At 41.5% G+C, this 27,323-nt stretch overlaps 1 protein-coding gene across 4 annotated transcripts in view; it reads right to left on the bottom strand.

The window, feature by feature from the left end:
- Positions 1–27,323, bottom strand: part of FBXO15 (F-box protein 15) — a 329,429-nt gene that overhangs the window by 294,861 nt on the left and 7,245 nt on the right. For 3 of the 4 annotated variants that reach the window (XM_081205638.1, XM_081205637.1, XM_081205636.1), the window contains 4 exons: positions 27,237–27,316; positions 25,342–25,487; positions 22,729–22,853; positions 21,612–22,058 (listed from right to left, as the gene is read on the bottom strand). In XM_081205638.1, coding sequence (XP_081061764.1) covers positions 21,789–22,058; positions 22,729–22,853; positions 25,342–25,487; positions 27,237–27,316 — 621 coding nt within the window. In that variant the 3' untranslated portion in view covers positions 21,612–21,788. Of the gene's footprint in view, positions 1–21,611; positions 22,059–22,706; positions 22,854–25,341; positions 25,488–27,236; positions 27,317–27,323 lie in introns of those variants that run through there. The other variant, XM_081205639.1, reaches the window with a different exon arrangement.

The raw sequence follows: 27,323 nt of genomic DNA, 5'->3' as shown, positions 1-27,323 counted from the left end.
AATATTCAAATATTTTCAAAATGTAATCAATTAATCATGAATTGATTAACTGGATACAAGCCAGTTGATCAATCAACCCAAAAAAAATATTGAGCCAACCCTATTAATAAAAATTTGGCCTCACATTAATATTCAGTGTTTTCATTATTTTTGTGTTGCAGAGAAAATATATCTTCTTTAAGCTGCTGTCACAGCGTGGTAAACATGCTGCTTGGACCATCAGATACTGCTTTTACCGGATTCAGTATTGCAGAAATGAAAACAGAAGATTAATTTTCTGGTCCACAGTCATAGCATCCCTCTGCTTTTCATTTCCCTTCTTTCTCCCTGAGTTTCAAACATGGTTAGGGGAAAATGGTACAACAAAACACCTCCTCCTCCTCTGCAAAGTTAAGGGACCACAAACCACCCCTCTGGCTAGGGCTGAATCAACTAATTTCTAGGCAATCCCAAGGTGATGTACTATAATTCTGATAATCAGTAATGGCTGGTGTCCATTGCAACAGGTAGGGTGGAAGGCAAGGAAGCCAACAGTAGATGGAGCCAGACCGAACTGACACATGTAGCCAACTGAGTCTAGATTTATCCTCATCCTCCTTCCTGCTGAGTTTTACAAGGACAAAACTAGGACTAAGGAGAAAGAAGCAGGCAGCCAGGGCTACCCTCTGTAGAAGAAGAAGAAGAAGAAGAGTTTGGATTTGATATCCCGCCTTTCACTCCCCTTCAGGAGTCTCAAAGCGGCTAACAATCTCCTTTCCCTTCCTCCCCCACAACAAACACTCTGTGAGGTGAGTGGGGCTGAGAGACTTCACAGAAGTGTGACTGACCCAAGGTCACCCAGCAGCTGCATGTGGAGGAGCAGAGACATGAACCCGGTTTCCCAGATTACGTGACTACCGCTCTTAACCACTACACCACACTGGTACTCATCGTAAGAAAGCAGGGGGAGTTGGCTGAGGTTGGTAGGGCAGTGCCCCATTGGACCGAATGGACCAGCCTCTATTGGTGATCACCACCTCTCTGAAAGCGCCATAGAATTAGAGTTGTAAGCTTCCAAAAGGTTATTATTATCAAAATGCCCATCTAAAAGATACTGTTAATTTATAAAGGTTGTCTAGCTCTTTGGGAAAGCTGATGGGTAAACTATGTCATAAATTGTGTCATGCAGAGAGCGGGCAGGTGTGGCGCAGAAGGTGCCTGCAGAAGGAATGGCTCCAAATGGCTGAAATCCAGACCACCCAATATCAGAGTGAGGAGATCGGGACATGACCTTGACAGAGGCTGAGCCCCCTCTCATTCTGGCCCTGCCTCCCACTTACTCTGGCCCTTCCCCCTCAGCTTCCTCCCACCTTTGCCCACCACCTCTGCCGCCACAGTCGCCACAGCTGCAGTCTCCGCCACCATCGTACTTCCAGAAGCCAACAGCACTTCCAGAAGTGCTGCGTCAGTTTCCAGAAGTAAGTTGGCTGGAAAACCGCAGCAGAAGGATGAAGAAGAGTGGGAAGAGTGTAAGGACAAGGAAAGCTGGCACATCTTTTGGTTCCATTTTTTGGTCCTGCACTCTGGTACGATCCATCTGGCTTGTGCCACAGCACAGGACCAAAAAATGCATGTCTTTTGGTCCCACAGTCCAGTGCAGTCAGAGCACAGGAGCCAAAATCCAGGATTGGAATTAGAAGCTGGGGCAGCTTCTGTAATTCTGGGGTGTCCTGCTTAAAACAGGACAGATGTGCAGTTTGGAAGTCATAGAACCTTGCCATGTGCTTTGGAGAATACATATAGAACAACATGCCACATGCTATTGAGTAGAAATATATCCACAATTTCTAGCATATTTGATTGGAGAGAGGGAAATGTGTCCAAACTGCAACAGGCCAGTCAAGGCCTGGGTATGAATAAAATCCACCTAAAATCTTCTCAATATATCACCAAGGTCATCCATGAAGCCTGAGCAGGTGGAAGGAAAAGTACAAGAATACAACTGCTTAAGCTCTGAGGTATGTTCAGTTTTCAAATTAGGAATTATTTGTAGGTATTCTAACAAAACACCATGAATGTGTACTCTTATGAAAAACACGATTACTATCATTCTTTATCAAAGTTCTAGACACAGCCTGATCACATGCATGATTGCTCAAAAACTAGCCCAGCTTTTGTTTAATGAGATTTACTTCAAAAGAAAACAGGTATGAGACTGCAGCTTCAGCTTTCAAGCAAGTGATCTTGCCTGCTTACTATCCTTGCATGCGCACAGTGCTGTGTACACATTAACAACTTAAAATACAGCTAAGTCATTCTTTTTCTTGCATAGAAATGTCAGGATAGATTCAGGATAAATATGAATTTTGGCTAATGTCTTGTGAACACCACTTCCCAAACCAGAGGGATGCAGAGTAGATGGGAGTGTATGGATAGCCCAGAAAAAGCAAACACAGAAATCTGTTTCTTGTCAATAAAAGACAGAAATACTTCTGCAGTGCACATGAGTGGAATGACGAAATCTAGGATTAAGCTTCTAGTTTGAGTAAGTGTTCTAGTTAGGTGCATTACACTATGTTTGAATTGTTAGAGCAACCAGTTAGTATTGCATTCTTGTTCAGAAGATATATTAATTTCAAAATGGGAAATTTGATGTGCATCGGTGATTTAAATTGGTCTCTTTTTTCCCCCTTGGTGATTTAAACAGCATTGATTTAAATCAAGTCACTCGAGCAAGCAGGCTTAGAAGGCCACAGGAAAAGCATACATATAGCCAGGAGACTTCCTGAAGCATATCACAAGAGTCAAAAGTGAATTATGGAATGGAATAAAAGCCATAAAGCTACGCAGCATAAAACCATAATTCTGCATCCAGAAGTAACTTCAGCCAGTTGCAAAATATTTTATTTCCCTTATGCCTCAGCCCCAGATGGTCACAACTGCCTATCAATCAATGGGGACACTCTTTTACTACTTCACAAACAACATTTTTTGAGCCGAGCGGCATTAGATTGCACGCAGCTGAATCGCTTAGCAGAAGTTGCAGCCTCCATGTCAGGGAAACACCACATTTGAAGAAAAGGACAAGAGAATAAAATGCAATATATAAGTTGTAGTCCAAAGTAGGGATGTAGAGCATCTACCTTTGGATGAACAGAGCATGATTTCATGTCCTCTGGCAGGAACTGCTGCCATCGCACCCCAGCTGTGACCAAGTTTCAGCCTCTGGTTTCATACTGGTTCCTGCACTGGAGGCTAAAGCTAGTCACCTACTTAGCTTTACAAAGGCAACTGCACAGCTCCACTGGCCATCTGTTGAAGCGAGTGCTTTAATGTAAAGGACAACTGCAGCTACAGAACACAAATGGACCTGACACCCACAGCAGTTCTTTTAAATTATTTTTCTGGCACAGCATGTCCTGGATCAAGACCAACTCTGGCTGAGTTGAACTATACATGAAGTTTAAGCCACTATAAATTACATGAAATCTAAGCTTCAAAAGTACTTCGGTACTCTGAATTTTTTATAACTGATCAGAGCCGTTAACCAAAGCAGCAGCAAGTGTTCTGGTACAAAACTCCTTGAGCAAATTGCTCTGTTCTTCATGACCAATCGTGTTGTCCTAAAGCAAATCATGTTAAGGACAAACACAGCGCATTTATTACCTTATCGCCATATCAGTCCCGGGCCTTGACCCACTTGAGAATGCAAGAAAGTTGGTAAAAGTTAGTGGAGAAATTGCAGGTTGCAGGGGTTCTTGTAGCACCACCAACTTGGAAATATGGCTGAAAAGGATTTGAGAAAAGTGCTGGGTTTCCCCAAATAGGGAAAGAAATGTGAGATAACACAGTAAGCTGCCTTAGACTGAGTCAGACCATTGGGCCATCAAGGTCTGTAACGTCTAAAGCCAGCAGGAGTTACCAAGCTCCTTGGGGCCTGTGGACACACTTGCAAACATGGGAAAGTGTTGTGCGCACCAGACACATTGACTACAATACAATGCTTCTTACAAGCCCAATTTCAGCAGGGGAAGTGATGGACAGAAGGGACCTACAGGGGCTATGTCAGTGACCCTGGTCTACTCAGCAGCTCTCCAGAGTTTTAGACAGGAGTCTTCCACAGTCCTACCAGGAAATGCCAAAGTTTGAACCCGGGGTCTTTTGCATGGAATACAAGTGTTCTTCCATTGTGCTACAGGGGACCTGCAAAAAAGGTGCTGGTCATGCTGTCATGGACTGGCTGGATGCCAAGGGGTGGTGGGAGGCACCAGTTGCGGAACTCCCAAGGGAACCCCCAGGAAGAAGGCTCAGAGTCTGGGGATTGGTTGTGGGATGACAATGAGTGGTCAGAGGGAGAAGAGGGAGCAGACTGGGAGGAGGAGGTGTCAGAAGCTGAAGAGGTAACAGGGTTTAGTCAGCAGGAAGAGGATCACCACAATCCATGCCATAAAACCAAAGCAGAAGATATAATGATTCCATATTAGCAGTGTTCTTAAAACCAGCCACATCTGTGGCATCTCTGAGGACACACACACACACACACACACTTGTTTTAATGGTTTTGTCATCATATCTTGCATTAGGACAGGGAATCACATTATATATACTTCATTATTTGTACCTAGAAAGAGAAATTGACATTTGTTTCAGGGTTATTCTTTTAAATGCAAAACATATTTTACACTAAAATCTAATTATACTACAGTGGTGCCCTGCAAGACGAATGCCTCGCAAGACGGAAAACTCGCTAGACGAAAGGGTTTTCCATTTTTGAGCTGCTTCGCAAGACGAATTTCCCTATGGGCTTGCTTCGCAAGACGAAAACGTCTTGCAAGTTTGTTTCCTTTTTCTTAACACCGTTAATACAGTTGCGACTTGACTTCGAGGAGCAACTCATAGAGCGCAGTGTACATAGTAGCCTTTTTTGAGGTTTTTAAAGACTTTGGTGATTTTTGAAGCTTTTCCAAAACTTCTTTTGCAGCCATTTGGTAAGTTAAGCTTTTAAAACTTTTTTTGGGGGGGGTTGGATTTTGGGTTGGGGTGTTTGGAATTCAAGGACTTGGTGTTGGGAAGGGGTTTGCAAGAATCTGGAAGCTTGTGGTTTTTTTCTGCATTTTTATGATTTTCTGTGACCATTGGGCCACTCTGCTGTTTTTTTAAAAAAATTCTGGGTTTGAATTTCTGTGTGCTGGGTGGCTGGGGGAACAGTTGGGGAGGGGTTTGCAAGAATCTGGAAGCTTGTGGTTTTTCTGCATTTTTATGATTTTCTGTGACCATTGGGCCACTCTGCTTTTTAAAAAAAAAATTCTGGGTTTGAATTTTGAAATGCTCTTTACAGTATGTGTGACTTTAAAGAGCACTTAATAAACTCTTGTTGTACCAAATTTGGCTTTGTTTGGACTTTTTTTGACCATAGGAACACATTAATTGATTTTCAATGCATTCCTATGGGAAACTGTGCTTCGCAAGACGAAAAATTCGCTAGATGAAAAAATTCGCGGAACGAATTAATTTCGTCTTGCGAGGCACCACTGTACTGGTCCCTAGTTAGTCCCTTTCAAATCTCTGATTCTTTGGAGTGGCTATTCTGCATGAGCAGGAACTGGATGAGGTGACCTCTGAGTTCTCTTCCAACTCTGATTCTACTCTGTAACTTCCAGAAGTTTTCAAACAATATGTGCAGCAGGAACCCACATAACTCAAGGGCAGATGTATTTTCATCTCTGGCCCGTTTGCAAACCTCAAGGAGGCATTTAGGGGAAACTCAAGTATGTTGTCTGCTATACAAACTGAGTGGATCATTTGTTGTATGTAAAAATGACTTACTCCCTTGTCACCTCTTCAGAGTCATACTGCATCTCTGGGACTGGGCTACTTCATAGAGGCCAACAAGCTAAGTAAATCAGACAAGACCTGATAGACTGCCAAAGTTGAATGCAGAACAAGCCATTTCTTCGGGGGGCTGTATTGCACAGCCGAGCGCCAACTCTTTCCAAAGGGGAGGAACACACAATTGCAAACCTATCCGACGATGAAGAGTCCTTTTAATAAAAACTGTAAACTGCCTGCAGGAATATAATGCAGGAATTCACAGTTAGCAAGACGGTGTTTTGAAAATAAAATCACTAAGGGGAGACAAATGAATCATGCTGATAGCTTATTTAGAACTGAGTAGACACGTTTAGAACTGCACTGTAGATATGCTGGGTTATATATAAAGTTATACAAAGATTAAATAAAGTTATAAGAACCTTGCAAATTGGCTTAGAGTAACTCAGGCCATTGGGTTCATGTAATGAAGCATTATCTGACCAGCAGCAATCCTCCAGGTTTTCAGGTAGAGGTTTTTCCTACTCTTACCTGAAGATGCCAAGAACTGAACCTGGGACTCCCTGCATATTACTACTTATTCAGGGCAATGCCCCTTTGTATCAACTATTTTTAAACCAGAAATCAACAGGACTACCTGAAGTTCAACATTTACCTTACTGACTTCTGGCCCACTTCATTAATATTATATATCAGGATTTTTCAACTGAAAGCATTACACGCCCCAATTCAAACATCAAAAGGCAGCTAAACAAGCCGTGCCAATGTTAATTTCGAATATTGAATCAAATAGATGAAATGTATTGCACTGAGCGTTATCCTGCCTAAGTTTTCTCCCAAACCTTGTTCAAGGAACTGTAAGCTTTTGAACTTCCAAATTGCGGCACGGCAGATTATTTTAAATACCCGAAGCTTTAAAGTGTTTTAAATGTATATTTAAAAAGCATTGGCTCCAGTGGTGGCATATACAGCATAAGCAGAATGTCCAATGAGTGTCAGCATTTTCACAGCACCAGCCCTGGATCCCCTATTTCAACCTTCCTGAATATGGTACCCTCTGGAAGTTTGGCTACAACTTCCAAAACAGCTATGAACAGGGATGGTGGGAAGTGTAGCCCAAAACATCGGAGGGCACCATATTGAGGAAGGATGCACTGTTTCATGCTGTCATGTGGATGGAGTTTCTTTGGAAAATGAGGGAGCTTATATGAAACACATTGTCCCCACCCACACTTACCAGCTCTCCTGTGACATTGTTGTCATGCTTTACATGGGTGCTTCCATAGCTCAGAGCACCTCTCCCAGTATGAACCTACCAGACCCTACAGTCTTCATATGAAGCCCTTCTCCACCAGCCTCTGAGGGAGGTTCAGAGAGTATTGGCAAGGGATATGGCCTTTTCAGTGGTGGCTCCCTGCTTGTGGAATGCTCTCCTTAGTGAGGTCTGCCTGGCACCATCATTAACCACCTTTCAGTGCCAAGTAAAAACATGTATCTTCTCCCCTGGGCATTTGACAGATGTTTTGTGCTGATAAAAACTTGCCGTTTTGCCGAGTCTGTTCATGGGCCATTGTAATAATTGTGTTGCACTATTTTTTGTTTTTATGCTTTACCTTTGACTCTTACATTTTTTTGGCTCAGTCAAACAAATTGAAGCATCATCATCAGTGGTCTCTAGACAATATGGCCGGAAAAATTGCCTCACATTCTCTAGCCTATTTCCATATTTCCACGAATCCCTATTAGTTAAAACAAATATTTTTAATTTATCATTTTAATTTATCAATACTAGTTTGCATAAGGATGAAAAATGCTTGATCCAAAGTAACATAGCCTGATTAGCATAGCAGCAATTTAAATAAAAGAGGACACCCTGAACCCTCTGAAATAAAATAGATTTTTATAGACAGCTTAAATCCCACTTGCTAAATATATTGAACTGTTCACCCTACTGAACATATTCACTGCTTTGTTAGAAAAAGAATTGGAATGCATAGAGCCAGTTGGACAGAATTATGCAGATCGCTATAAAATTCAAATTGGTCTTTTTATGGAAATGGATACAAAACCCCTTTCATATTATATTTTTGCGGGCTGTTTATGGCACACCTGGGGACATGTTTTCATTATCTGACTGCCCTGGTCAGAAACTTACTAAACTGTCCATAAATCCATGCCCAATATTTATAATAACTGCTCATCTAATTCATATCTCAGATGGCGGGGTGCAGGCATTTTAAACACAAAACAACAACAAATAGAATTAGCTCAATCCAAAGTCCATAAACCATGTTGGTTGAAGCAAAATTCATTTTTAATCAGGTGTATCCAACAGAGAAGCATAAATGTGTGTTCTTTACAAGCCTTCTGTTTTACTGGGAAAATCAGCCTGCCTGTGAAGAACAGGCTATATTAGAAAGGAGAAAGTAAGGTAAGGTGGGTTTTTTAAATTAAAAAAATGCTTGCAACAACAGCTACCTGTGGCATAATTGGCACAATCTAAGGTACTAGTTCAACCATAATCGGTCTAATTGGCTTGCAGCCCACATATCTCATGACATCTCCTTTGATCTGCCATTTATTTACTTATTACCTTTAAATCCCACCTTTCCTCCAAGGAGCTGAATGTTGAACACCCAACAGGGAACTACAACAAGTCATGGCTCTCTTCTGTGTGTATCTCATGTTTACAACAGGGGTGGGCGACCTGTGGCCCTCGTGCTAAATGTGGCACTTGGCCTATATTCAGCAAACAATCAGTTCATATGAGAAAGAGTGGTCTGTCCCTCTGCTGGCAGCTTGGCTGTCAGGCTGAAAGAGGAAGAGGGAGAAAGATGGGGATGATGGAGACAGAGAGACAGAGGAAGGGAGAGAGGGGGGGTAAGGGACCACCCTACCCACTTGCAGCTTTGGCCCTACCAAAAATCAGTCTTGTCCAGAGCTGGAAAACCACAGCAGCTAGACTTGCTTCCTCTGTTGCGTCCAAAGCTATGGCTTTGGAGACCTCCCTGGCAGTGCTATTTTTTCTAGAAAAAGAGGTGCCGGAATTCACCATGAATGCCTCCCTTGATCTCTTATAATGGCAATGGCGCCCACCTGAGAGTTGTCAGAACTGAGCTCCTGCTGGAAAAAAAGCCCTGCTCCCTGTGAACCTAATAGGGAAGCAAAAACTGTTGGAGTGTTAATGCTATGAGCCCTTCCACCTGATGTTCAGCCTGTGTGTGTTTGCGTGTGTATAAAATTATATATCACAAAGACAACACAGTCTCCACTTACCTTCATTCCATGGAAATCAAACCCAAGGCTTAGGCTGGAACCCCTCTTGTTTCTTGTTGCTTGGAGACTGGGGTGCACATAGCAATAGAATATGTGGAGTGTCAGGAGTGCGTGCAGGAGCCAGGCCCTGTGACCAGTAGGGCTTCACAGGACTGGGGCCTTCCTCAGTTTGATCTGAAGAGGCAAGGCACGGCCGCACAGGTGAGGCTGCTTGGTAACTCACTACACCTGGTGGCAAGAGCCAGGAAGGGATATAAGGTCAGCATTTCCCTTCGGCTCTTTGCCGCAGCAACACGCTTCCTGCCTTGCTGTGTTTGGCTTCTTGTTTCCTGATCCTTGGACCCCGGCTTCTTGATCCTTGGACCCTTGACTTCGTGACTCCCTGCTTCTTGATCCTTGGACCCTTAACTTCTTGACTCCTTGCTTCCTGACCCTCAGACTCCTGGCTTCTGGACTCTCGTTCCTGTTCCTACCCCACCATCTTGCCCCTGGTCCTGATGTCCTCAGCCAGGACTTCGATCACCCGCAGACCAGACCGTGACATGGAGTGCTGCCTGAAACATAGCAAACTGTTCTACATGTCACTCTGTACATTTGAATTGACTCCACATGTTGGTGGAGGTGAGAGAAGCACACACTCGTTTCTGTAGCTGCAGTAGCTCCTTTCTATGTGCACAGGGAAATCTCGCTTAAAAGTTTTTTAATGCTACACTTGAATCATTCATACCGGCTGGTCTCCAAAAGCAGTATGTCAGGCCAACACTATCTGCGAGTGGAAAGCAATCTGAATAATGATAAATGAATGGGTGACAGCAATAAGCTAGGCAAATTCATTTATAGCCTCATAAGTGAGAATAATTTAATTTTTTTCTGGAAAATTAGCATGTGGTGCTGGAGAAGAAATCAAATTGAATTTCTCCTCAGCTGTAGAGCAACAGCTTATATTTAGGAGTGCATGCATTTGGGTAAATTATTATGTAATCACATGAAAGTATCTATTTTCTTTACTGTTCAGGGTAGGCATTTAATTTCATCTTAGATATTAAACTCTTCAGTGGCAAAGAAGTCTTTGCTCCAGTTAAAGATGTCATTACATGCACTGTAAAGTGAGAACAAAAAGCCGATTTATTCCACCAGATGAAATAGCTTCCTTTCCTAACCTTGAGAAAATCTTTAGCAGGAATCAGCTTGCTAACTTGATAATGTTGCCTAGAAGACTCAATTTTTAACCCTACCTTCCTTTGTTAAGTCCATAGGTTCTGCATCATTTCTATGACAGTCTTTTTAATTTGTTGTATAAGGCCTCTTAGGTAGTCCTGCATTTAATCAGGAACATAGGATATAAGTACTTTAAAGAGCTCAATCTCACACTGAGGAAACACCAACTGGGGGGACCTACAGAATTTGGTGAAAGCCGGAATATGCCAACAGAATGTCAGATATTTGATTTGATTTAATATTTATATTCCCGCTTTTCCAACAGCATGTGTCGAGCTCAAAGCGACTCACTGTAATTGCAATAACATAAAAAAAGATATACCACTGCCATGTTAGATCCATGAACATTGGATACACCAATGTTTCAGCCACCAAAAGCTTCAATGAGGCGGGCAAAGAACTGAGGGGAAAGCTGTTCCCCATGTCGACTACTGCCTCTCCCATACTGAGAGCAAAGGATGTGGTGTAGCCCAGCACCCAATTACAGCACACCAGCACCAGCATATTCGCCCCAAACTGGGAGATGATAACGCAGGTGATTGAATAAGCTGCATGAGCCTATTATCTGTCCCTATGTTGTGTGTGCTTAGAACTCACAAGGGAAAACACTGAAGATGGATAAATAATTTTCTATTAAATAAATAAATTAAGCAAGGGAAGGTGGAAAACGCCTACTGCAAAGCAGAGTGGCTATGGCTGTCTCCCATCCATGTCTGTCCTCAATCTGGGTCTTTCCTGAAATGTACGGCTCTAGCAGAATTGTACCCCTTGCACTGGTTGCTGGAGAGCATCTTGGCTGAATGTGAAGTCTTGGTCTTGACCCTCGACGAGGAACCTCAAGCCTGGGAGCCAAATGTGGCCTCTCTGTGTGGCCCTTGAGACTATTCCCAGGCTGCACGGATCCCTGCTTTGCACCCTCGGCTGGTATTTTTGCTTAGCTTGAGTGTGTCCCTGCACTATGATAATTCCTTGTGCTTGCCTGGGTGGAGGGAGGTTGCAAGTGTGTGTTAGAACTAGCCTTCTGTAGAAAGATAAAATGCACAATTGTTGATCTGCCCACTTTTCCCTCTGGCCCCACCCACCAGTGTCATGTGGACTACCTAGAAGGTTTTCTAGAAGGTTCCCTTTCCCTGGTCTTGACCTCCAAAGCCCTGAATGGTTCGTGGCCAGGTTGCTTGAAGGACCAGATTCACCCATACAAATCTACACAGGTGCTGAGATCAGCTAGGAAGGCTCTGCTCATAGACCAACCTGTAAGATAAATTAGATTGGCAGGCACAGGAAACAGGGCTATTTTTTAGGCGGTCCACACTTGTGTGAACTCCCAGCTGTTGAGCGTATTGCCCCCCAATGCAGACCTTCCAACAGGCCTTGAAGACTCAATTATTTCAAGCTGCTTGCTCTCAAAGGTTTTACAGCGCTGCTTGTTTGAGATTCTTTTCAAGTGTTTCAGCTGATTTTCATAATATACTGCTGTTTTTAAAGGGTTGCTTTATGGTAATTGTGATACTGTGTTTCATGAATTTGTTTTACATCAGCCAGTTTTGTGAGGTCTTTACCCTAAAAAGCAACCTAAAAATATTTAAAGGGGAGGAAGGAAACACCCTCCACTCCCAGCAGTGGGGAGCACTATGCTTCCACAGACAAGATCCTCATCACCAGCTTGCAGGTCAGTAGTCTATTGGCAAAGGTCAGGCACTCTACTCCAGCCATTGCTCTTAGCACTTTTGTTTTGCAAATGTGTGGAGCAGAACAAGCTGCCAGCATGCATAGCACCAAGGGGGAAGGGATATATTTACTCACAGTCACTACCATCAAACAAGTCAATAGATAAAGGTCTTCTCAGCATAGAACTGCAGCATTTAGGCATATTTCTCTTGCTCTTTTTCTGCAAGGGCTCAGTCCAGGCACCCAAGTGGGGATCTTGCAGCCAGCCCACTAGCAGGCCAGACTTCTTGGAGGTGGTTGCACAGAGCTGGTTTGCCAAGCATTTTATAACCAACAGCTAATCCATTCTGCGGTAAGGTTCCACGAATGCTGCAGATGCAATTCTGTAGGTGGAGAAGTGGATCACGACAGGTGCAGCTTGTTGTTTAAAGGGAAAAGAGCTGCAGCCAACCTGCCCTGCCCCTGACACACACACACACACACACACACACACACACACACACACACACATTTTCAGCACAGTTATTAATGCTACAGGGGTCCTGACTTCTTTTGCTTTTCTGGCCACAATGGCTATGTGTGGGAAACCACCATGGCAATAAAGGCCATGGATCATTTTTGCCATGGTGCACATGTAATCTAAAACCCACCACTGGATTGCATATTTTACGCTTTCCCTGTCCTAGTCCAAGAGGAACAAAATGCCAAGTGGCATAATATACTTTTGTCTTACTAATTTGAAGCAAAGCAATGGAGGTGGAAGCAGGGAGAGAAGGCAGGATTTTCTGATCACACAGAGTGGGGGGGGGTGTTATACATACAGAAAACTCTCTCTGTGTGTGTGTAGTTATTGATGCTGCTCCTAAACTGGAAGATGTTCCAGAGACTTTAATTGACTTGCATATTTGCTTATGCATGCATTTGCTTGATCACTATATTAGTCACAGTTGCTTTAGGGTTCATGCTCACAAGAAGAAGCCAGAAAATCAATGTGCACTATTAAAATAAACTAAAGGTACCTTCCCTCACAGAGCAATCATGTCAAATTTCACTCAATTAATGCTCCCCATACTGAATTTAACGTATTGCCAAGCCCCTTGGTTAACTACCTCTGTAATGAAAGTCTCCATGGAAAAATGGCTTAAGTGCTCAAAAGTAATGAGAGGAGAGAATGGCCAGTGTGAGAGATGTGCCATATTTCCTTTCCTAGCAAATCTCTGTTGAATAATTCAGCATAAGATTCATGCTCTCCCTCTTTCTCATATAATTTACTGCATATAACCTGCATATATTTCAACTCCTCACTACTTTCTTATACATATGCATACATTTACAAGCTATACCTGGAATGAGGAGATTAGTATGACCTAGTCAAAGTGCTTTATCATACCTGCACAATTATTCACTGCCATATAGTTAATTGATCAGTAAACTTGTTTTACAAGCTCCCCTCCCCTACTATTATATTAGAAGTTGCAGTGAAACAAAGGTGGGCAACCTCCAGCCCACCAGATTCTGTTGAACTTCAACCCACCAGCCCCAGTCAGCCTGGCCCAATGGTCAGGAACAAGTAGTTTTTAATGTTTAACCTTTTATTATATTTTTATATGTCTTGGAAGCTGCCTACTGTGGCTGGGGCAACCCAGCCAGATGGGCAGGGTATAAATAATGACATTATTATTATTATTATTATTATTATTATTATTATTATTATTATTAGTTGTTTGTTAAATTTGTGTACAGTTCTTTGTCCAAAGATCTCAGAGCAGTTCACAGCATAAAAATACAAAATAGAAACACAATCTACATGATAAAAACAAGAACAGAACAGAACAATAACACACACACACACCCTCCAACAAACACATATAAAAGGATATAGAATGTTAATCAGTCAAAGGCCTGGTTGAAGAACATTTTTGTCTGGCGCCTATAGATGTATAATGAGGGTGCCAGGCAAACCTCATTGGGGGAGCATTACACAAATGGGGGGGCACAACGGAAAAGGCCCCTTCTTGTGATGCTGCCCTCTGGACCTCTTGTGGAGGAGGCACACAAAGAAGGGCCACAGATTATGATCTCAGGGTCCTGGTTGGTTCATATGGGGAGTGGTGGTCCTTGAGCTATTGCATTCCTGGGCTGTTTGAGGCTTTACAGGCAAATGCCAAAACCAGCACTCTGAGTTACAGTCCAGCAACATATGGACAGTCCCAGTTTCTTCAGCCATCCAGTAAAAGGTACATGTCTTCCAGTGATAGAGGAAATAATTTCATTGGGTGGTGCCCAAGTAGGCAAACCTCTCTGGCCAGGTGATAGGTGCAAAAATGCATGTACTAGGGAAATGTGTGCATATAAATACATGTATTAGTTAAAATTACATACAAAAATTGCTTTGCAAACATGTGCATAGTAGGAAACATTTGCACAAAAAAGCTTGAAGTTTTCACAGGAAGTTCTGTTTAATACAAAAAAGTGCACACTGATGTGGAGAAGCTAAGAACTGAATTTAAGATGGGGGAAATGAGCAATTGAGAGAAGTAAAAATTAACATATTTACCCATCCCTACTTTTAAGTTATAAACATTCTGGACTTAGTGGCAAGATTCAAGAAGTGTAGCCTGACTATCACATGTTGGGGATAGCACTTCATTCGGAGAACCAAGTACTTTTCCTAATATAAACCTAGGAGCCATCATTTTTATTATTCAAGCTGTGAAGGCCTTGTCATTTTTCACATGAATTTGAAGCTGCAAGTTATCATTAGAACGGCAAGGTTTGCCATTGGTGGCAGGAAGTACAGAGAGTGTAATCACAAGCATGGTGCGTAATTCTCAGGTTCCTACCAGGATGGTCACCGACATCCTGCTGAGAGTCTAAAAAGAAGGTCAAGATAGATAATATTTCTTCCTCCTCTTGCCTCTTCTCTTGAGGCGAAAGCCTCGCCGCCTGCTTTTCATCAGCCGTATCTGAAAAGTCCTGTGAGAACAATCGTAAAATTTGTAACATCCCAACTGTGACTGGACAGCATTGCTCACAGCATTTAATTCTCTGGATAAACTGTGACTTTGTCATGACACTGCAGTAACTTGGTTTCCACACAGCCTGCTAAAACCCTGCACAAGCATTATGCTTTGAGAGACATCACACTCCAGACAAATCTGCAGATCTATCGCACTTAGCTAGATGAAATAAGTTGTCCTGACAGTCAACAAGATTTCGGGAATGAAAAATAGATTGCAGACACTGCTGGGCCCAGGCAACAACATAGATCTTAAAATAAGCTTATGATGCTGAGATTCCAAAGGTCACCTGGGAAGTTTCAAAGAAGCTACAAACCAAGGAGATTCAAACCAAACTAGAGAGAACTGCTTAGAGGGGAGTGGGACTGTGGCTCCTTCCCCCATTCTTCTTCATCCCCAATAGCTTCAATTCAGAAAATTGGGAAGGAGAGCCGACTCACATATACATTCCATGCTGACGCTCCATATGGACAGTGCAAATAGAAGAGGCATAGATACCATGCGGCAAGTCTGTCAGTCCAGTATTTCTCAAATTTGGGTCCCCAGATGTTGTTGGACTACAACTCCCATCATTTCTAGCTACCATAACCAGTGGTCAGGGATGATGGGAGTTGTTGTCCAACAACATCTAGAGACCCAAGTTTGAGAAAGGTTGCTCTAGCCTCTATGTAGTATTATTTATTAAATTTGTATACCGCCCTTCATCCATGGATCTCAGGGCAGTTCATAACATAAAATGCATATGGTGGATGTGTTGAAGGATTACTTGTGAACTGCTGTAGAACATGGCAGATCCCCCAAATGAACTGTATGGGCCTCAGCATGAAAACTGAGGCACATTTTTAGGAAGTGCAAGGGACACCTTCCAGCATACAAGGGGGTATACTCAAGATGTACATAACTTGAGTGGTGAGCCCGTGATAGATCCATCTACACACATACCAGGTTTTGGTCAACCAATTTAATAAATAATAATAAATAAATATTAACCAACACCACCCCTCCCAATTGCAGCAAAAAAAATGTGTGTACGTACACATTTGCTTTATTTATAAAAACAAAAAAGATGCAGAACAAAAAAATAAACCAAATAAACATGCCTAAAACATCAAGTCTGAACAGGGGAGGTGGCAAGGGAGCAGAAAGAGATAGAAAATTGACACCGTGCTGGCTTTGGAGGAGGAAAAGTGGCAAAATGCCTACACTGGACCCTGTAGCTTGGGTACAACTGTCAAGAGACATTGCTGGCAGATGATGATCATGTTAGAAGGCAAGCAAATTAATGCAATCTTTACACTGTGGAGGATGTAACTACGTAACTATGAGAACAGAGTTGGCAAATGGGTTTGTTTGTTGTAAGGTCTGGTCCCTAAGGAACAGGAGAAAGTCAATAGGTGAAGCTTTCTATCTCCATGCTAAGAATTACATGCTTTGAATTTCTGTCTGCCATGAAGCTGCTAAATTAGGGTTACCAGAATTAGGGTAACCTCCTGGGCAATGGCACGCCACCCGCCTGTGACTCCCGAGCCTTCCCTGATCTCCTGCTCCCTTCCCCCTTTGTTTTGACAGATCAGGGGAGGCTCGGGAGTCGCAATCGGACGTCCATTGCCCAGGAGGGGCGAAAGAGGCGCAGTTTATCTGCCAGGCAAGGTGCAAAGCCCTTCTTTCACACCCTGTGAAAGATAAATGTGCAGAGTTTTTAAAAAACTGGGCAACTGCCACCTGTCCCTGACTTCCGAGCCTCCCCAATCAGTCAAATCAAAGGGGGCAGGAGATCAGGGAAGGCTTGGGAGTTACGGGTGGGTGGTGCGCCATTGCCCAGTTTTTAAAAAAACTCTGCGCATTTATGTTTCACAGGGTACGAAAGAAGAGCTTTGCACCTTGCCTGGCAGAGAAACTGTGTGCCTTGCGCCCCTCCTGGGCAACGCCCGCCTGCGACTCCCAAGCCTCCCCTGATCTGTCAAAACAAAGCGGGAAGGGGCAGATCATCAGGGAAGGCTTGGGATATGCATTTGTGCTTGGGCCCAGGGTCTTTTGCCTCACCATCCCCACTACTGGTATGCCGCACAGAGGACATTAAGGTCCATGAATAATCATAGTTTAGAGGCCCTGGGCCCTAAGGAAGTCAGATTATCCTCCACTAGGGCCAAGGCCTTCTCAGTGATGGCTCCAACCTGGTGGAATGCTCTGTCCCATGAGACCAGGGCCCTGCAGGATTTAACTTCCTTCCGCAGGGCCTATAAAACAGAGCTATTCCACCTGTCTTTCAATTTAAACTTAGCCTGATCTTTTATTCCCTTTCCTTTCCCCCCTCCCCTTTTTATGAAGATTACATGCTCTGGGATCCCACAGCTAATTCTCCCCTGGTCTCCTCACTGGCCCAGATAGGACTAATTTAGCCAGCTAGCCCTGGTGATCATCTAATGTTTATTGGATGGATTTTCCCCCTAAATTGATTTTTGAATTCTGAATTTATTGTTATTCACGTTTTATACTGTATCAATTAAGTGTTTTAAATTTGTTGTTAGCTGCCCTGAGCCCCGTTTTCTGAACCAGAAAGGGCAGGGTATAAATAAAAATATATTATTATTTATTATTACTGATTCCCTGTTGCTACTCAGCTTCCAAAAAAAAAAAAAAAGTGTCCCTGGATTCATTGAAAAAAATCTGGTAACCATATGCTATATATACATGGTCTCTTTCTCTCGAAGGGGAAAAGGCAGGGAGGTAAGGGATTGGGGAGAATGCTGTTTGAACTTTAAAAAGTAATTCAAAGCTAGCCCTGGCAGCAAATACAAACTGAAAAGAAGAAGCCTAATCATGACATGCTCCACAGTTAAGAAGCATTTTCCAGTTGCATTGTACTGTTCTGCTAAGGCAGACACATCAGAGAAGGCCAAGGAGTTCATGCAGTCACCAGACCTCCAAGGTGGAAAAATATAATATATGGATGGCTTGAAACAGGAGCGAGGGAATACCACACACAACTATAATGAGGCACTCTGCAAAGTCAGAGTCAATCCTTTGAACTTCAGGGAATCATAATCCATCAATCTGGCTTCCGAAAGATGGATCATCATTTGTTTGGCGAACATGCAGGATCAGTTACAGGAGTGTTCTGGGAATTGTAGTTCAAATGACCTTTCATGTTAGTCAAAACAATAGCTCAAAGTGACTTTCCTACTTACAAATGGATTGTACTTTTCACTCAATGCTCCTGGTACACAGTTCTTGTTAAAATAAAGTGAGGCAAGGACCACATGAAGCCTTTAGCAACTTAGATACAAATTTCCCTTTATTGTTTTGCATTTTTTAAAAAAGTGAAACCCATCTGGCTAAAGGCAAACATAAGATATGGCCATAACAGCTAAGCAGCTACAAGCAGATGTTGCAGAGACCAGTGAAAAGTTACACAAAACCTGGCTTGATAGCCTAGAATGTCAGTCTGTATAACAAGTATGCCCCCCACCTCAAAGAATTGCAAAATGGACATAGAAGAATTGGGATCATAGTGTGGGTAGTAAACCCTTCATCCATGCTCACCCCCAATAACTGGGGATGCCTGCTACAATGAGAGGAGACTTTTATGGGTGCCAATGTGATTTTTCCTCCCACTGCAAATAGCAGACATGGGGAGAAGATTCTGATTAGGATCGTGAGGTCAAAGGGTTAATCACCTCCACTTCTCCAGTTTCATAGTCCTGATCTAGCTCAGGGACTCTTGCACTGTCTATTTGGCCTTTTGCTAGTGGCCACCTTGGGAATAAGCAATTCCATAAATTAATATGTTGTTTGGAGAACTACAGTGTCTATCCTTCAGCTTTTGCCAATCTGTTTTGTGTGTGTTAAAATCACAGCCTTTCCCACCAGAACAGAAGCACAAACCTTTCCTTACCTTGGCACTGCTGCCATGCAATTTTGTATAGAAGACTGGCAAAATTAACAGCATCTGGCCCTGATCACAGTTAATTCAAGGTGCATGAATTATAATGAGAACAAATTTCAAGTGGTTCTTGGTTCACTGAGGGGATGGGAGGAAATGCCTTTTATGGTAGCATCTAAAAAACTACCGGTATTTCATTCATCTCCCAAGTTTTGGTCAGTAGGCAAGATAAAATGCATGCACATGCAAGCTTTTATTTGCATGTTTGAGGTTTTTTATTTTCTATTTTAACAACAAATTGACAGGGTTTAGATACAGGATTTCAAGGATGAACCTGAATGTGAACATTATGAGGTTAGTAATAAAGAGACCTACCATTAAGTGTCTGGTCATAGGGCCTCAAATGCCCGTTCTTGCAAGCCTTCCTGGTAGCGTGTATACAGAACAGTAGGATATGATGCCGGTAGATGATGTGTTCTCATTCTCTCTTTCTAACAGAGGAGGAAGCATAGCCAAAGTACTCTGCTCTTTTCATAGTAGAAGAAACTGCACAGCACTATGGTGGCTTCAGGTAAAAGAGCTAGCAAGCAATTATGCAGCACTGGGCAAGATACGTATTTATTGAAAGAGCTAAGTTTCCAGAAGCTGCTTTTTAAAAGCTCAGACCAGGGAGTGAATGCCATCAGCTCCTGAAGAGCCCACCAATGTCCTGAAACAGCTCTGCTGTTCAATTCTTTTGCCCTGTAACTTTACTATTATCATTTAAAATAGCAAACCGCTTTGAATGCTTTAGCAGAAAAGCTGCACCACATTCAAGTAATAATTTGTCATTCAGCTACTCATGTGGAGGCTGAACAAAGTACAAAATCCATTTATGCAGCAAGTAGTGTAGGAGTTTCTAGCTGTTTTTCACACCTGACACCAGTGCTATTTTTCTAGAAAAAGAGGTGCTGGAACTGACTAGGAATGCTTCCCTTGTTCTCTTATAATGGCAATAGAGCCCAACTTAGAGGTGCTGTCACTGAATTCCGGCAAGTTCCAGCTGAAAAAAAGCCCTGTCTGACACTATTGGTATGAGCTTTCAGATTCAAGAGATATACCTCATGTCAGTTTTCCATGGCCCATTGCTGTGTTTCTTGGCAAAACAGACAGAAGGTGCCCTCTCCTTTCCCAATAGCAACTTCTGTGGAAAAAGGGTTGGAGGAGGCTAACTGTAGCAGCTCAGAAGTAAGGAAAGGGTTTTCTAACATGCACAAAGCATTTTCCTTTATTATTACTTCAAAACCTTAAGAGATGTGTTTCAGCAACACAAACAAGTTCTGGGATTAAATCAAGCTTAAGTTAAGCTATACCTGCTTTGCAATTCTGCAGAACTATAGCTGGAGCATTTCCACCTCTAGGACTAGGCTAACTTGCAAACACTCTGTCCACTATTGTTTTGAATTCTTTGCCATCTTATGAAATATTCAGTTCCAGACTCAAGAATGAGATCAAATAGGATCTGAAGCATTCTGTAGGGTCTGCCTATTTCCCTCCCGCTGACAAAATGACAGAGAAAAATGCACCAAGACAGAGGCAAAGATTCTGGTCTGTTTAAGTGTTCTGCAGATGAAAAAACAGCTGAAATCTCATTGCCTTTTTGAATTCAAATGCACTCACCCACTACTGAAACTAATCCTCAGGATAGTAATCAATGCCATCGTCAGTAAGTTTATTGTGCTAGCCAAAGGCTATGACAAAAGCATAGAAACACAATTTCAGATACAAAATATAAAGGAAAATACATGAATATTTTCCCGTATGAATTTTTGTCTCAGAATATATCTGAAATTGTTTTCATTCATCTCCACCACTCCACTTTTCTCATATTTATTAATTTATATACTGTTTTTACATTCCAAAATGGCTTCTGAGTGGCTTACACATCTTTCCATTGAATTGGGGGGGGGGGAAGCTCACTAGTCTTTAAATTTAAGCTCAATGACAGAATGTACATGCATGAGAACTACTGAATATGTACAGATTATATTTGGCTTATATGACTCCAAGTGGAGGTTAAGATATAGATTCTATGAAATTATTGACCAATGGCTATTATTCATGTTGATTAAATATAAACCTTCATGTGCAGAGGCAAAAGTCCACTGAATACCAGTTGCTGAGTGGCCTTCGAGTCCTGCTGGTAGTCTACTGGCAGCATATAATGGTCACTGTTGAAAACACAGGATGGTATTCAATGCAAGTCATATTAAGAGGAGGCCCCCTGGAGTTAATTAACTTAAGCTCATTAATTTCAATAGGCTTACTCCAAGGAGGACTTAGCTGAATACATCCCACAAAGTTGGACTAGGTGGAATCATTTTGGATTTACAATGATTCAGTGCTTCAAAACATGCCTAGATTTGTATTCCAACAAACAAAGATAATAGTCTAGTAAAACAGGATGACTTCTGATGTACTGTTTACAAAGTAATCAAGGCCCCACAGGAATCTTTGTAACATCTTCCACTAATATCTCTGTTAAACAATATATTCTTACATTATGAGATAGTTTCATGTTTATTTGTTGCTCTCCATAAGTTTTTGGACTACAACTTCCATTAGCCATGCTGGCTGGGCCTGCTGGGAGTTTGGGTTGAACAGCAGCAGGAGGGCTTCAGGTTAGCCACTCCTGTTATCAGGATACGTTCCCTTATCTAACAAGAATGCTTAATTTCTGCAGGAACACACATAGTCTATTCAAAGACAAAGTAATTTATTTCACATGTTTACAGAAAATAAACTATTCTTTTTAATTCGCAGACAGCTAACATAAGAGTTTTTGTTACATGTAAATTGTGGTACATATTTTTAGAGACAGGTAAAATTCAAAATAATCATCTTCATGTAAAGCAACTCTGTTTAAAAAACTAAATTCAGTAATTTGTACCAAACCAGCTATTAACTTTCTCGGTGCTCAAATAAAGGACCAGATTGATTATACAGTATTCATTTGTTTCTTCCATCCACACCAGCTCCATATGTACTTTTCCAGTCAAATCCATGTAATTCAAATAATAACTGGGTCCCAAATATTGATAGAGACCGGATGGCTTGGGAGACAGCACCATATTGACTGGAGCACTAAAACACCAATATGGTTTTTGTGAATCATCCAGAAGGGTCACATCCATAATGAAACAATTCTAAAGCATGCAACAGACAACAAGAAGGGGAAAAAGTAGAAAGAAAATCAGTCTCCATGCTCTGCACATGATACCAATAACACAATGATTATTCATTCAAAGGTGCATCTACAAAATCCTTATTCCCACAGAGCTATAGCTGGCTTTTGTTGCTACACAGAATACAGCAGACAAGAGTAGCTGTAAAATAGTCCTTCTAACACAAAATCCTAATAACCCAGATACACTTCAATTAATTAAGTGTGACAAAATTAAGGTGGGTCATCTTTATCTCCTTTGATTGTATAACAGCCAAGGTCAAAGACTTATATTTTTAAAACAGCAATATTTTTTAAGGTGTGGCTGTGGCAATCATATTATTGTCCTATTATTTTGTTTATAGTTATCAGCAAAATAGCACAGAAGACATTTACATCTTCCTTCTGAATCACATCATAAATCAGCAGCAGCGAACTCAATAAGGCCTAATTTCCATTAAGCAGATGTGTAGAGGCTACACAAAGCTGTCACCAAGAACAAAACTAGCAGTATTTGCTAGAGCAGTGGCAGGACCAATGATCAACTTCAAAAATATCCCTCAACCCCAATCTACCACATTACGGACCCCTAAATTCCTTTACCAGCTTTCCCTTCTCTCTCTCTTTCCACAACCCCCCCCCCGGCATTTTACCTGAATATTGCCTTCAAAAACACCTGTCATCCAAGATAAGCCAATGTTTCCAACAAGAGGTAGATGTTGGGCCGTTTTTTTGTAACTTATCACAGTAAAACTCAGGTATCCATTTCTAATGTAATCTGTAACAATCAGCAAGCCATAAAAAAATACCTCATATCAGATTAACAGTAAGTGGAACATTCTTCACTCTCCTCTAAATAAGATTTATGTCATCTATGAATACAAGATCCAAAATGAGTCACAGCCAGTCCACCAGACAGCTTTCTGATTGTGACATGCACATAGACGTTAAAAGTGTATAACTTAAGACAACACTAACAGCATACTCATGATCACAATACCTCAAGAACCACCTTTCCCCAAATAAACCTACCAAGACCCTCTGATCATCATCTGAGGCCCTTCTTTGTGTACACCTCCACAAAAAGTCCGGAGGGTGGCAACATGAGAACAGGCCTTTTCTCCCCCCCCCCCCCCCATTTTTGGAATGCTCTCCTCAGGGAGGCTCTCCTGGCACCATCATTAAATATTTCCTCTATAACCAGGCTTCTGGCCTTTAGTATTTGTAGCCTTTGAGAAGTGGGTGAGATGTTTTTAATGTATTTCTTTTTCCCTCTTGGTTTTAATGTATCTATGTTTGGGTTTTTTGTCTGCCTGGTTTGGTTGGTTGTCCATTGCTTTGGGTTGCCTAGGGCAAGATAAAGCGTCTAACACATTCAAATTACTGTTAACAACAAGAACAACAAGAACAACAAGAACAACAAGAACAACAAGAACAACAAGAACAACAACAACAACAACAACAACAACAACAACAACAACAACGTGTTGTTATTATTACTCCAACTGTTAACACTGTAAAGGTCAGGGATGCTCAAGATGATGTCCTGAGGCCTGAAAGCTTCCTAAGGCACTATGGCTGCTAAACTGATCAAACTGTATTATGCAATCTTCTACATTATTTTCTACCCCTTTGATAATAATCTTTACACTGTTCATCTTTTAATGGCCTCAAGACATCATATTAAATGCTCTTAGATAGCAAGTTGAACAAGAAATTCCACTAATCACCCCTCTTCACTATGAAAACTGACCATTTATGTCCACTTCAGTTTCTTTATCAATTCATCTACAGTACTGATTTTCCAAGAAGCAGATTTTTCTGGTATAGCTATTAAAATTGTTAATAACCTTTGATGAGGGTCTATGTCAAAAGTTTTCAGAAGTTAATCTGCATGGTAATCAGCTGATTCATCCTTACCCAAAATATTTCTTATTATAAATATCAGTATTGATACTTCCACAGTGTTTCAGGTTCATCTGCATATTTGGCTGACATCTTATATTGTAAGATGTAACCTTATCTTTTAGGTTATTGCCAACCTCAGAATTACATGACTAAGTGGAACCACAATGAAACTGTGTGGTATGAAACATTCCTGTTCTGTTTTCCGTTCTTTTATGTCCTCTCCTCCTCAGGCTTCTATTATTTACTCCACCACCAGTCAGATAGCCGCAAAGAAAGTTCAATTTTCACTGGGCTGCTTTGGGAGTTATTTCCAACCCTAGGTTGCCCCCTCCAGCACTATTTTGTATGTCTGAAAACCTGAGGATTTCTGCAAGCCTACTGATGCTTCCATATTGTGCATGTATGATGCCATTTTGGCTACATAAAAGATTCACTATCACAAAATTGAATTTGCCGTAAGTAGATATGAGAATATAAAATGTCAAAATATAGAGTTATCTGTTTCTCCTGCCTATTATATTTTCTTCAGTCTAGCTCCAATGCACTGGTCACCATTTTCTGATACCTGAGCAATTGGAACAGAACAATATTCTGCTTGATGAAGAAAGGAAACAATATCTAGAACAGGCTTCCTCAACCTCGGCCCTCCAGATGTTTTTGGCCTACAACTCCCATGATCCCTAGCTAGCAGGACCAGTGGTCAGGGATGATGGGAATTGTAGTCTCAAAAACATCTGGAGGGCCAAAGTTGAGGAAGCCTTATCGAAAATAATGGTGTGGTATCAGACATTGAGATCTCCACTCAGCTTCTCTCTACTGAGAAAGGCACAGTCAGTAGTTCTAGAAAATAATTTATTTGGCGAACACTTGGCCTATCCTTCCAACTTATTAGATGCATGCAGCAAACAATTAAGGAATTTTAAACTGTTAATGTGCAATGGTCAAGAAGGTTTCCTGCAAGGCCAATTGAAAGTTCCAATAAAATCAATCAAGGGGTAGAGGTCAGCTAAGAAGCCATTGTGTAAAACAAAAATAGTTAACTGCTACTATCAAATGAGCAGTACCTGGCCAAAGTCACATCGATCATAACCATGACCCTTCCTATTCATGTCCCTTCCTGTCCATGTCCCTTCCTGTTCGCCCCCAGGGAACAGCCAGAGAAATCTACAACTCCTGCTTTGGGCAGGGATCCCCTTGGTTTCCCCAGGCAGCTGCAACCTTGCTCCAGTCAGACCAAGAGACAATGTGTCCAGGTTGGAGGGGGGGGGGATAATTACAGACAAGGATCATTCTTGTGGTTAGGAACACATACTAAAATTAGATCAACAGAAACCATCTTAAGGATGCCATCAAAGTACCTTTTTTACAAAACAAACTACGAAATGTGCCACACATGTAAGTATTTCCCCTGCTGTGTAAGTCAATGTGCAGCTGATAGCCATGCATGCCATATTCAGGGTCAATATCATCCAAGATAGCCTTATCTGGGGCTGCAGCATATCTCCTGAAACAAAGAATAGGAAAGAAATAAGACATAGTGTATAAAAACATGTTAAGAAAAACATAACATAAAATAAAATGCTTGTTGTGAATTTCTTCCCATTTTTCATAGCTACTTTCAGCTTCAAATATTCCAGATGTGTTCTCATCTGAGTTGCCTTTAGAAATTAGCACATTTAAACAGCCTTGATTTAAACATATTTGTAAGTGAATTTCTCTGGCAGTTATCAATCATGTTTGAACTGGATGACAAGATCCCAGTTACACAGATTTATTTCTAAAATACGTTTCCTTGTGAAATCAGCTTCAAAAATGCATATGGTGTTATCCCATGTACTGTCATCTTAGTTTTGCTTGAATGTCTGTTACAGTAGTTTGGTCATTCTTGTATTCAATTCCAGTACACACTAAACTGTAAAGCAGCAGGAAGAGAAAACAACATATTCTCTTTGGAGGGTCACTTGTCCTTATATATGGAGAACAGATTCTATTTACCCCTGCTGATTTATATGTGGAAGGGTTCCTGTTTTACTCCCACTCCCAACACAGTATGTATAATTCAAAACCATATAGCTATACTTAAACTATAACCCGGCAGTTGTTATGCTTTATACATTGTACAAAACCAGCCAGATATGCTTTTAAGTAAATAAAAACAAGATGTTCTTTATGTATAAACTATAAAAGGAAAATAAGGTTTTATAAATGACAGTTGCTTACAAATACATACACTTACATAAGACTGACTTGGAAAGCAGAGGTCCCATCCCTATCAAACTTAATACCCTTAGTCGCTCAGTTCTCACCACTGCCAGGTACAGAGGACTTATGCAGGTTTCCTATGAGCCAGGCATGCAGGCAGTTCCCTCTCTGGTCAGCTCCAGAAGCAACTTGCTGAATTCTCTCTCACTGTTAACAACCAAGCCTCTCTGCCAGTCTTCAGCTTCAGCCATTGATTCAGCTCTATTGGGGGAGACTATACTTCCAGGCTTTCTTTAGCCTCAATAGCCCATTTTCCACTTGTCTCAGCTCTAGACATCAGATTTCTCTCCCAGCTGCTTCTTCTGGTTCACAGTCTCAGTCAGTTTCACTATTTCTGAACAGTGATAGGACTGGGCTTTGCAGGTTGCAGCCAGCCTGCTTGTCAATCAATCAGATCTGAGTGACATAGAATTATGTGTCTTCAGACCACTTTTAAAGTCCAATGGGTGACCCAGAATTTCTACCCAGTAAGCCAACCAGAAGTGAAATTTTACAATCCTCTCAGTATAAAAAGAACCCAGCTTTTCTCAGACCAGTCTTACGCAATTAACTGCCAGCCACCAACAGACAATCATTATTTCAAACTTAACCTTTCACATAGCCCCAAATAATACATTATATACTAAACAAACACATTCTAAAGGGTGATTTCTTCAAATCCTCTGCCAAAATAAAAGGGAAAACACTTCTAGAAAATCAGAGAACTGAGTATATAAAACTCAACTCTATAATCATTTATATTTAAAGGTATCAGGAAAATGTTTAATGGAACCTCAATTTAAGTAATTTAATTAAACATTTTGTATGCACCATTAAAGCCACAGATTGTTGTGCTTTGTAAGTCAATTATTACAAACACTGCCCAGCACTGCCCAACATAATTCACATTCTTGTTGAAAAGGAATCATATTTAAGGGAAGTTATGTTTCAAGAGAACTTAAGTCGTAGAGCTACACTCAGTATCCATAAGACAACTAAAATCGGTACTTACACTGTGGCAGAGCCAAGGGTGCTTCTTTCAATGAGCTGATGATAATGAAGACATGCCATAACGAAAGCAATTTCACTTTTCTAAAAA

This window comes from Podarcis bocagei, assembly GCF_964188305.1.
Source record: "Podarcis bocagei genome assembly, chromosome: 8".
NCBI classification, from domain to species: Eukaryota; Metazoa; Chordata; class Lepidosauria; order Squamata; family Lacertidae; genus Podarcis; species Podarcis bocagei.
The sequence above is the reverse complement of the archived record's forward strand: the minus strand, read 5'-3'. Positions and strand labels throughout refer to the sequence as shown.